This window comes from Halichoeres trimaculatus, unplaced genomic scaffold (assembly GCF_033239565.1).
Source record: "Halichoeres trimaculatus isolate MK-OKI-2021-1 unplaced genomic scaffold, fHalTri1.1 fHalTri1_scaffold_21, whole genome shotgun sequence".
NCBI lineage: Eukaryota > Metazoa > Chordata > Actinopteri > Labriformes > Labridae > Halichoeres > Halichoeres trimaculatus.
This window is the reverse complement of record NW_027437199.1, coordinates 24,361,857-24,373,058: the sequence shown is the minus strand read 5'-3', so window position 1 is coordinate 24,373,058 and position 11,202 is coordinate 24,361,857. Positions and strand designations below refer to the sequence as shown.

General features: G+C 42.0%; 1 protein-coding gene across 1 annotated transcript in view; it reads left to right on the top strand.

Annotated features, from left to right (window-relative positions):
• Positions 1 to 5,781: 5,781 nt before the first annotated feature.
• Positions 5,782 to 11,202, top strand: part of LOC141810517 (protein phosphatase 1H-like) — a 33,343-nt gene continuing 27,922 nt past the window's right edge. Inside the window, exon 1 of the mRNA XM_074698137.1 lies at positions 5,782 to 6,298. Coding sequence (XP_074554238.1) covers positions 6,063 to 6,298 — 236 coding nt within the window. The 5' untranslated portion in view covers positions 5,782 to 6,062. The remainder of the gene's footprint in view (positions 6,299 to 11,202) is intronic.

The following is an 11,202-nucleotide window of genomic DNA, read 5'->3' as shown; positions in this document are numbered from 1 at the left end:
TCATGTATTTTACTCTTTAACAGCACATCAACCTCTAACACTCCTCACAGCAAACACCCTGACAGCTTCCTTCCTCCCTCCTTGTCTTGCAGTGACATGCCACCTGAACATCTTGTAATGCCTGAGAGAGAGTGTTTTCGTCCACAAATCTATGAAAATTATTGCCCTAAGGCAAATTCCTGCTGGGAATGGTACAAAAAAAAAATCCCAGCTGCCAAGAACTTTCCCGAGTTTGAATTATTTCAGGGTTAAATCTGAGTCAAGCATCCAAAGAGACAGTCTTCGCTCCACTGGAGCACTCTAAGAGGTGATTTCAGCTGTGTTTTTACTATCAGGGGCAGCACTTCTTTGAAACGCTGCATTGTGCAACTACAACAACATGCAAGGCCATAAAAGGGCTGGGGAAATGCGGTCTGGTGTAAACAGGAGTGATCTTTAAAGGTCGTTCTAAAGATCTTTCAGCTTTTTCTGCTTGTGAAACAGCTTCCTCTGAGAAATAAGGAACACACAGAGTTGTTGTGACCTACTTCTACCTCTGCCTGGTAATAGATCTGTTGTGATTATCCAGCTTTGTTCCTGCTGTCATTGTGCCAGCTCTGTGAGAGTCACATGTAGTCATAGCTGTGTTCACTACATGACTATTATCAGTATGAATACATCAGACTGCCTCAGTGATGAGGGGAAAAAAGGCTTCGGAGCAGGTTTTATTTGGCCCTCGGCCCAGGCTGTGGCTCTCCCCTCGAGAATGTTAGGAGGAGGAAATAATATTTACCCAACCTGGGAGACCAACAACTGAGAGACAGACGACCATCATCACATGTTAATGTGAGGCCTGAAACCAAAAGGTTAAACACTCCCCTCTGTAGGTAGGGCCAGGTAAGGTTTCCTGTCTTTATAAGGCCAGGTGGGAGCAATCAGCATCTGAATAGTTCTTTTTTCATAAGGAACTTTCCTAACTGAAGAAATGACCTGGAAGCATTTAAGGGTCAGCAATGATAAATGCTGTTCGAATTCTCCAAAAGTTAAGGAAAGCAGGGTCATTGCTTCCTTTAATATCTCCTTTAGCTTAGGAAACACCGGACCATCCTTTTCAAAAGAAAAAGAGAAGAAAACGCCCCATAATGCCTTACGGCACCTGACATGTATAAATACGGCTCGTGCCGAAAGTTTACGGAGACTTACGATAGAGAAGGGACAGAAATTATTTGAGTACTGTTGCTTTTTTAACATTTACCATCATGTGTCTGCCTGAATGTGTTTATTGTGTTCACGATGTATGACTGTCAACAAGATTTATAACCCCAAACGTTTGGTTGTAACTCCGAACTGAAACAATGAATCACTAGTGATCGAAGTAAAAACGTTTATTAAAATCAATGAAAGAAGGACAAATGAGGACTTTTACAATACTCCAATTATAATAAATTCAAACAATGCTCACAGCTGTGAGCAGGAAACACACACTGCATGACCAAAGACAAAACACCATCACAGGTAAATCCTCTGATCATGGATTGTTCATGTTAACCAGTGAAGACACGAAACAACCCTGTGAGATAAGGCAGAGGACAAATGCACTTCTTGTAGTTCATATTCGGAACATTGTAGTTCGTCGTGGCTTACCTACGTCACAAGTAATTGTCGTCACATAAATATGACATCAAAGTGAAAGTGCAGTCGAAATCCTCTTTGGCTGCAGTTCTCCTTTCCTCACATCTTTTCCCTCCTTCCTTCCCTACACACACACACACACACACACACACACACACACACACACACACACACACACACACACACACACACACACACACACACACACACACACACACACACATTGAGCCAGAGTAGCCATCTTGTTGGTTTTCCTTAACCAGGGCCCAGATCAAGCCAGATTGAATATATTTGAATTGAATTTCCAGACTGCTGTTTTGCCTTCCTCTTTCTTGTGCTGCAGTACTCTGCTTTGTTCTGCTTGGCTCAATTTAGCCAGGCTTGGCTTTGACCTAAGCCAGTCCGTTCAGACTGTTTGTTTTGCTTGTTATGATACTGCACAAGATTTAAATATTTGCTTCCAGGCCAATCCATATCAGGATTCTAGTTTCTCAGAGTAGAGTATTTTTTCTGTCTTCTGTGTATTTATGACCTGCATCTGTTGGAACGCTTGTCTTTCTGTCCACAACTGACCAGTGTAGCTTACGCGACCTTTTTGTAATACTGGACCATCTGATATTTTCAATGTTCTATTCTTTCCCTTAACAGAGGCACAAGCTGTGGGTAGTACCCGTGGGGTCCACCTAGTGGTGTGCGGTGTGGTAGGTCTGGTGGTAGTCACTTGGATGCAGTGAATATTTACAGAGTAGGTTTGCAGTGAGTATTACAGTGCCTAATTGTAGTGATCATTCACAGTGTGTACTTCTTTTATTAAATCGTTCAATTGTTAAAATAACAACCTGAGGAGATTCTTCACATGGCTTGTGCTGAAGACTGAAAACATTTCTGTGCTTTGTGTAGCAGCTCCATCTGCTGGGGTTCAGCATGTACCGCACCACACTGCCACATCTACCTTAGCTAATACAATCACAAATACACTGAGCCACATACTTTTTCTTGTCAAAAAAGTATTTTTTTCATCATCTTTGGATGTTAGCAGCTGTTTCCCAAACTTCAGGTGGTCAAAAAGACACAGGAAGTACTTCCTGAGTCGCCATTTTGAAGACTGTCCCAAAGTGATTATTGGGGGGAGAGAGGAGAGAGAATGAAGGAGACTGATCGGAGGAGCTTTGATCGAGGAAACATGAGAGCTGGCTTTGAAGAAGTCTTTTCACTGGGTGCGTCTCAATGCGTTAATTTCGTGCCTCCTCTCTTCTATCTCCTCCACGACATCTTTCTTAGTCGCCATTTTGAAGACTGTCCCAAAGCGATAACTGTGCTCAGAGGAGAGAGGAGAGAGGATGGAGGAGACTGATCAGAGGAGCTTTAATCCCAGTTTGCTGCTCCACACAACACAAAAAACACAAGAGCTGGCTTTGCGGAAGTCTTTTCACTGACAGACACGCTCCCATATGGAATATCACTCTCTGATTGGATGCTGCAGCAGCTCAGACTTCTCTACATGAAACTTCACCAACACAACAGAGCTTAATGAAAGAGAAAAGACGAGCTGAGGACAACAACTGAAGATCGTTCAGAAACTGGTCATAAATCTGGTTATAAAGTGTTTATGAGTTTAAAGCACAAAACACTGAACACAACCATCATCAAATCAATATAACAGAGGATTAATACTGAAAACTGACTGATAAATAATATATCCCTGAAACACAATAAACTAGGTCATGTTAATAAGTTTTAGCGTTCGCGATCAGATGTGCTCTAGATAAGGGCTAAATAAATAATCTCACATTACACATTTACCTGTAAAGTGATCCTTGAGCTTCTAAACAGCACACAGAATAAACAGAGAGCAGGTTTTCTTCATGGTAACGTGTTTGATAAACAGGTTAAAGGAAGAGACAAATCACTGTTAGTGTTTATGTTTGATTAGAGTTATTACAGGTTATTACATGTTATTATTAGAGCTGACTGACAGATGATCCAGAGATGATCAGCTGATGCTGTCATCAATGAAACACGTAGCTTCTTGTGACGCTCCAGAGCCTCTTCTTTTCAACTCTACTTTTGTTTGTTCAAGACAATTTTTCACCAGATACATTATCACAAGGTAAGGTATTTATCAACAGTTAGGTAGAGCTATGCTTTGAAAGGTGACAAGCTAACTTTGTCAGTTTGTACCGTAGTTAAGTAGCTGTCCATATTTAGCTCTACTCAGAGGTTGGTGCTCTGAGACATGTCTGTAACGTGTAACGTTAGTGAATCCTGGTTCTGTCCTACCAGAGCTCATCTACCAACTCCAACCTCACCAAGCAAAGCTAATGTAACCTCACTCTTCATTTTATTGATAGACTCTCAAGTTTGAACAGACCACTGCAGAATAACTGCCGACTGTGGGTTGGAGTCAGCATTTGCCCAAACAGCGTAGCCCCTGTGTTAGCATTTAGCTCCTGGTTTAGCCTTAAGCCCATGTTTAAGCCTTTAGTTTGTATTTGAGCCTTAAGCTCGTGTTTTAGCCTTTAGCCCATATTTTAGCCTTTAGCCCGTGTTTTGGCTTTTAGATGTTTTTAGCCTTTAGCTTATACTCTCATGTCTTTCCTGTGTATCTTTCTTCTGCTCTTCTCTCCTTTTTTCTGTCTGACAGTTAGGCTGCAGTGTCCACCATCACTACAAAACTAATCACAGAAATCATTTTCAGCAGAGAAAAACACAGATGTCGCTCCTCTACTAACCTTCATCAGCTGGTGTGGTGTTGTCATAGAGACTCGGACATGCTACATATCAATCCTGTCATGCTTGATTGTTAAAGTGTAGACTATGAATGGGGATCTAGAAGAGAGAATTTTTAAATACAGTCTTAAAAACACACGTCACACATAGAGAAATGCCTCTAATTTGTGTGTGTGTGTGTGTGTGTGTGTGTGTGTGTGTGTATGTGTGTGTGTGTGTGTGTGTGTGTGTGTGTGTGTGTGTGTGTTTGTGCGCGCGCGCGTGTGTGTGTGGTTATACCTTTTATCCCCATGTAAGTGTGCTACTCTGGAATGTAAAAAATAAACAAAGTATTATCAGTATTTTTGATTACTTAGGCAAATATAAACTTATACTTACTTATAAACTTATCATTGTATTTTATTAGTTGAAATTCTCTATACTTGTATGGGGTAATTTCAACTAATATAATGATAACACTTAAAATGAAATAAGAAACACTTTTTTTTCAATAAAACAACTTTTTTTTTTTTAAATTACAGTAAGTTCATACAAATGGCCGAATATGAATGAAGTCTGATCCTCTCAGTTCGTTTCAAACTTTTTTTTTTTTTTCATAATCGGTCAAAGATGAAATCCTTTTTTTTTTCTTTTCTTTTTTTTTATTGGTAGTCTAAGTTTAGGACAATACTCCTAAGAAGCCACTGTGTCAAAACATTATCCTTAAGAAAAAACACAGTAAGATATTTGGCTGGTTGTATGTTTTGACTGAAGTTAATCTGCAGATCAGGAGTTTTACTCCTGGACTCCATCCAGCCTCACTCTGCTCCCTGGGGGAACTTTGAGAGAACCAAGCTCTTACTTGGTATTAATGTGGCACAAACCTGATTTCAGGACTTCATATTTAGACTAAAAAATAAAGATATTTATGCAGTAAGTTTCTCACCCTAATGTTTTCTAAAGCACCTTAAAATCAGTCTTAGCCAACATTGACCTCCTGTCTGCCTGTGTGAGCTGCTGCAGCTGCGCTCCGAGGGCTGCGCCCTAAGTGACCATCTCTCAGCCCGTCCTGCACTGAAAGAAATACAGGCTCACAGAGTCACTCAGACCAGCATGGCTGTGAATGTTACCTGATGGAAATAAATGTGCTATTTTCTGAGACGTGTCTTTATTTTAATGCAGTGACACTATCTGAAAATGGGATGTAGTAAAGTAATGACGTAATGCTCAAAAGATCGCGCCTCATCCCTTATTATTAATTAAAATTTGATTAATGTAAGATTGAAAATCGTATGTCTTCCACCATCTAACCTTACATTTCAGATTCATCTTTATTGAAACACTGACCACTGAGCAGGATGACGCTGGGCACCTTGGATGGCATTCCCATTTTTTGCAGTGTGCGTTCATGGTCGAGTCACATGACCTGCTAATCTTCTGTGTATTTCCGCCTTCACGTCGCCGAAGCTGCTATCAGTGCCTCTCCATGGAGCTCTGCAGACTTTCAGCTAAAGCATCTTTCCTCTGTTCCTCCTCCTTCCCTCGGGCTGCGCCTCTTCTCTCCATCCTCCATGAATGAAGCACTGAGCCTCTGACGGTCTCCTCCTCCTCCCGCACCCCCGCCTCAGTCTCCGTCGAGCCTGTCTTCGACCAGCGCGGCCGAGCTGGGGGGGAATCCGGGGAAAGGCAGCCGCGGCGCCGCGCACCGGCCGACGGACAACCCGCCGCGGCGCGCCAACAACATGCTCACCCGGGTCAAGTCCGCTGTGGCCGGGTTCATGGGCGGAATCATGGCTGGGGGCAGCTCCGGTGGAGGGGGCAGCAATGGGTCCGAGCTGCCGCTGAAATTCCCCTATATGAGACCGCAGTTCCTCGGACTGTCCCCGGATGAGATCGAGTGTTCCGCGGACCATATAGCCCGGCCCATCCTCATCCTGAAGGAAACCAGGAGATTACCGTGGGCCACCGGATATGCTGAGTAAGTAACCTCCACTGTGTTCACTTCATCCCTGTGTGCATTTAACCTCTGCAGCCTCTCGTTGTGAGGCCTGGTCAATCCAAGACGCTTCAGAGGAAAAGCTGGTCACTCGACCTCAAACACAGACCTGCACCCGTTGTGACCCGGACCCCAGCCTAAGCATCCTTCTTCCGTCCTCTCCCTGACTGAACCTGAATGTTGGCGTGCAGCATGCGTGATGACAGCATCATCCAGAGGATCATAGACCTCAGCGCACTTAGAGCTCAAGCTGTTATTCACGTGTTACAGGAGTTTGTAGGCTAACATCACCCAGCAGCATCTGTGCATGAGTCCCCAGCACTGCTCTCTGCTCTTTGTACTTGGCTTTGGATGCTCTGCTCTCTGCTCTGTGCTCTCTGTGCTCTTCTCTCCGTGCCCTGCTCTTCTCTCTCTGCTCTCTGTGCTCTCTACCCTCTGCTCTCTGCTCTTCTTACTGTGCTCTCTGTGCTCTTCTCTCCGTGCCTTGCTCTGCTCTCTGTTAGGGATGGGTACCTTTCACATTTGAAACGATACGGTACTGATACCCGGTACCTTGCAATCGGTACTGGTATTCAACTGCACCGATTTTCTGTACTTTTTTTGTGTTTGTGTGGTAAAAAAAATATAAAAATTTTTGATGTTAAAATATACATGAAATAAACATATAAATATGCATATTTTGCAGTTTAACATACTATTCTTCAATATATAACCTTGTAATGCTGTGTTCATGTCCAGCATGGAAAATGCCTACTCTTCCACTCCCTAAGAGTCACAAGGATGCATTTAGGTACCTAAACATGGTACCTTTTTACATGAATCGGTACCCGATACTTTTGACAGATTCGGTCGGTACCCATCAAAGTACCTAACTCGGTACCCATTCCTACTCTCTGTGCTCTGCTCTTCTCTCTGTGCTCTCTGTGCCGTGCTCTCTTCTCCTTGGGCCTGTGGTGTATTATTGATGCTGAAGCCTTAGAGAGTCAGGTGGTTCAGAAAGCTTCGGTCTGACTCAGGACTCATGAAGACCAGTCTGACATGATGTCATTGCTCCATCCTTTGGTGTCTGCAGCACTCTGTGCACTGCCCCCAGAGGAGCACTCAGGCTCTTATCTCCATGTATGTCTCCTTTTGTTCTTATGATTCACTAGATAATACTGCAGATCATGACAAACAGCTATAAATGTACAAACCTACTGATTGTAATCACAAAACCAGACCATGCATTATCTTTTTGTCATTTCCAGTGTTATAGTGCATTACATTGGTGATAAAATAGCTCCTCTAATTTGGGCTAAACAGTGGTCAGTTGAGCGTTGCAGTGCTTAAGGTGTAACTCTTCATTAATACCAAGAAATACACTACAGACTCTCTGAGACTCAGTTCAGTGTGTGAGAAATAAAATCTAGCAATTATATTTTTATTATCTCATAAATCAGAAGTTGTAGCAGAGGTAATTTATTACACTGTACAGGGAAAACAAACAGGTTAAAATGGTTGAATTTACCATCTGCAGATGAAGAATGAAAATGTTTAACCAGAGGTCAGGGTGATGGCAAAATACTTGAAAAAAGATGGAGAAAGAAATGTTTTTGATTGTGATTTGATTTATTGTAGGACCCTGGCGTGGCAGTTTATTAAGTTTTTGCATTCACAGAGATATAAAGGTAAAACAATCAAAGCAACTCTGTCCCTCATGTTAAAAAAATAAACCTGAATCATTCAGCGTAGAAATCTAAAGCTAAATGATTAACTCTGATAAAATAAAGATTGATTTAGTGCATTTTTTGTCTGAGTTAGAGATTGATTAATCAGGCTGATTTTAAGAGCCTGATACATTTTTTGTCTACAGCTGTTAGTGTCTCCAGACACTGCATGCAGCCACGTTTATGTGGCAGCTTTTGGTCAGTGTGATGTTAGTTATTTTCTCTCTAAATAATCTAATCTCAAACAGTCACAGGACAGTGTTTGGTTACAAATCTGTTAAGATGGTCAGAAAATGTTGTTTAAAGTTGCTTCTGGTGTCTGAAGCAAAACTTAGTATATTTTACTATTTCATTAATTAACCCAGACACATTATTCACCAAGACAAACATGAAGTTATAGAAGTTAATATTAAATTTTGTTTTATTAAATGCAAAAATTAAAAACTACATTTTAGGTTGTGGCTGATTGTTTTGTCTAAGAGTGTTAAAGAAAGTCAAACATCAGTGATTTGCTCCTCAGTCATATCTTTTTATCATAAGTTTTCATTTTGCATGGTAAAGCTCCTGTCTTTTTGCATAATTTCCACACCGTCCTCCAAACTGTGTGTAACTACGAGTGAAAATCTTCAAACACTAATTAAAAGGTTTAATGCAGAGCAGCTTTTCTGTTTTAACATACGCAGCACAAAAATAAGTCATGATCAAACATTACCTGCTGTGTCTATTTATTTGTTCCTTTAATCACCACCACACACAGTTCTCACTCAGGCATCAGTCATAAGAGTGTGTGTTAGATGTGAACAAAAAGGCTGGAAGCATCTTGAGGCCTGTCAGGGAACTAAAAGAAGATTATTGGTTGATTAAGTGGATAAATACCAGAGTACTGTACCGCTGTAGATGATACAATAGTTTCTAACTGATGTCCTCTCTCTGTGAATCGACATCCCTTTCTGTTCAGCATCATTTATTTCGTTTGTTCCCTGGAAGTTTTAAATATTTACCCCTCACATACAGAAAACTTAGCTCAGGCTGAAAGATTAAAGTTTGGTCTTAAAATAATCTGCTCTCTCTCTTCAGCGACTCTCAGAGCAGACATGAAGCGTCTCTGTGAGACCGGTGTAGTTAATGAGTTCATTTCATGGCAGCATTTAATCTGTAATTAAAGCCTCCTCACTTCTCATTACAGCAGCCATTTTAACTCAACTTTTCTCTCTCTGAGGGATGAAAGTTAATCCAAGACGCTCCACAGTTATTCTGACAGATCCTTTGATATCTGCTGATATCTGAGCGCCCGGTCAACCTTTCCTCTCAGTGTGTTCACCTGACCTCAGCTCAGCAGCCTGTCAGCCTGGGACACTCAGAGGGATGGACATTATCTTGAGCTGGTGTGAGCTTAAAGAGGACATAACATGCTTGTTTCTCCTTTTCACTATGCCAGACTAGGATGCCTGTAAAGCATTTATGCCCTCAGTACAAGTCATTTAGTTCCTTCATTGCCCCCACAATAGCGTTCTCAATATCCTCATTTTAGGCCATTCTGAAGATCTCGTTGAAACGCTCCGTTTCCAGAATGACCTCCAGTAACCTCGCAACGTCACAGCCCTTTGTGCTCTGATTGGTCAGTTCTATCAGGGGGGGGGGGGGGGGGGTAGAGCCAGGGGGCGGTTTTTGCAGCATGGCAGTATTTACAAAATTGCCATATTGGATGGGGCAGACCGAGCGAATTTGCTGTTTGCCAAAACTTCACCGTAAGGCATTGATAGCACTAATAAAATGGCAGAGTGTAGGATACGTCCTTTTGTATTGGACCCCGAGTCAGACCTGGACGGTTCTGCAGCTCAGGAGGAAGAAAATCCACCTGGACACAGATCATCTCAGGACGCCTCAGTGTGGTGAGTCAAACTGGTACTGTAACAGGTATAGTTTATACGTGGAAATATAGGCAGATTTCACCAATAAACTATTTCTATAACAGGGCTCCATCCTGCTCCTTCACTTTTCTCTGTCTGTTTTATCCATCATGCTGAAAGTGTAGTCTAAAGATCGCCTCTACTGTCAGTTCCTCACTATGTTAGCACTCAATCAAGTCAGCCAGAGCTGGTAGGGAGCTGTATTTATACTCGGCTCTTGGTGGGTGTATCCCTCTGTGGCGGTTGTGTGACTAACTGACATCACAGAGGAGGAGCTGCTTTATCAGATTACTCCAATAAAAAGAAAGGATCCTTGTGTCGTCATGAAGGTAGAAATCTCGCAGCCAACTGGCAATGACCTATTTTCAGAGGCATCAAATCTCGTTCTAGGATATCAGAAAAAATACAATATCTCATTTTTTGAAAATTCAGGGGGTGAAAGGTCTTGTTTTCAAATTTATCATATTATATGTAAGATAAACGTCATCATGCACAGAGCAGAGGTGTGAGGAATAGTTGAGCATCAGTTGAGTATGAAGTGAAGTAGTTAGGTACCCAGCAGTGACCGTGTCTGGAGAAAAGCTGCAGAGATGGGTGATTTGACACATGAGACAAATGATGCACACTTTAGAGGAAAGTAGTGATTTTCAGTTCATCTATAAAAAAACATCATATCTGCTGATATCACATCAGAGACCCCAGCTCTCAGCTCCAGCTTAATGTGTTGTTTCTAAGAGGTTGAAACCACAGGCTGACGATTCAAACTCAAACACCTAAAAAACAAAGTATTAGAGCACTGACCTGTGCCAAAAGCAAGGATTCAGCTGGTTTCCTGGAGTGTACGGCCGTAATAAACATGAATAACATGCACAGCCATCAGATTATATTCTTTGGTTAGGGTTAGATTGGATTCAGTTGTGTACAGGCTTTTGAAGGGCAGAGGCGAAAAAAGGCACATACCGCACTTTTTTGCCTCTGGAGAGGGCACTAAGCTTACATGTTTTCCAGGGCACTTAAGCACGCATTTTCTGGCTTCCTACAAGGGGGGTGACGCCCTCCTACCCACCTCCTGTGCATGTCGCTGCATGGAAACAGTAATTCAAGTAATAAACAGCATTTTAAACTGACCATTGTGAGGCTAATATTTAATGAATTAGCTAAGTACATCTGCAAACATGGCTGTAACAAGCTGAGGATGAGATTCTTTCACTTCAACTTTTGAGTGACAGACTAAACCTTCTGATACCAGCATGTGTCATGTTTATGAATG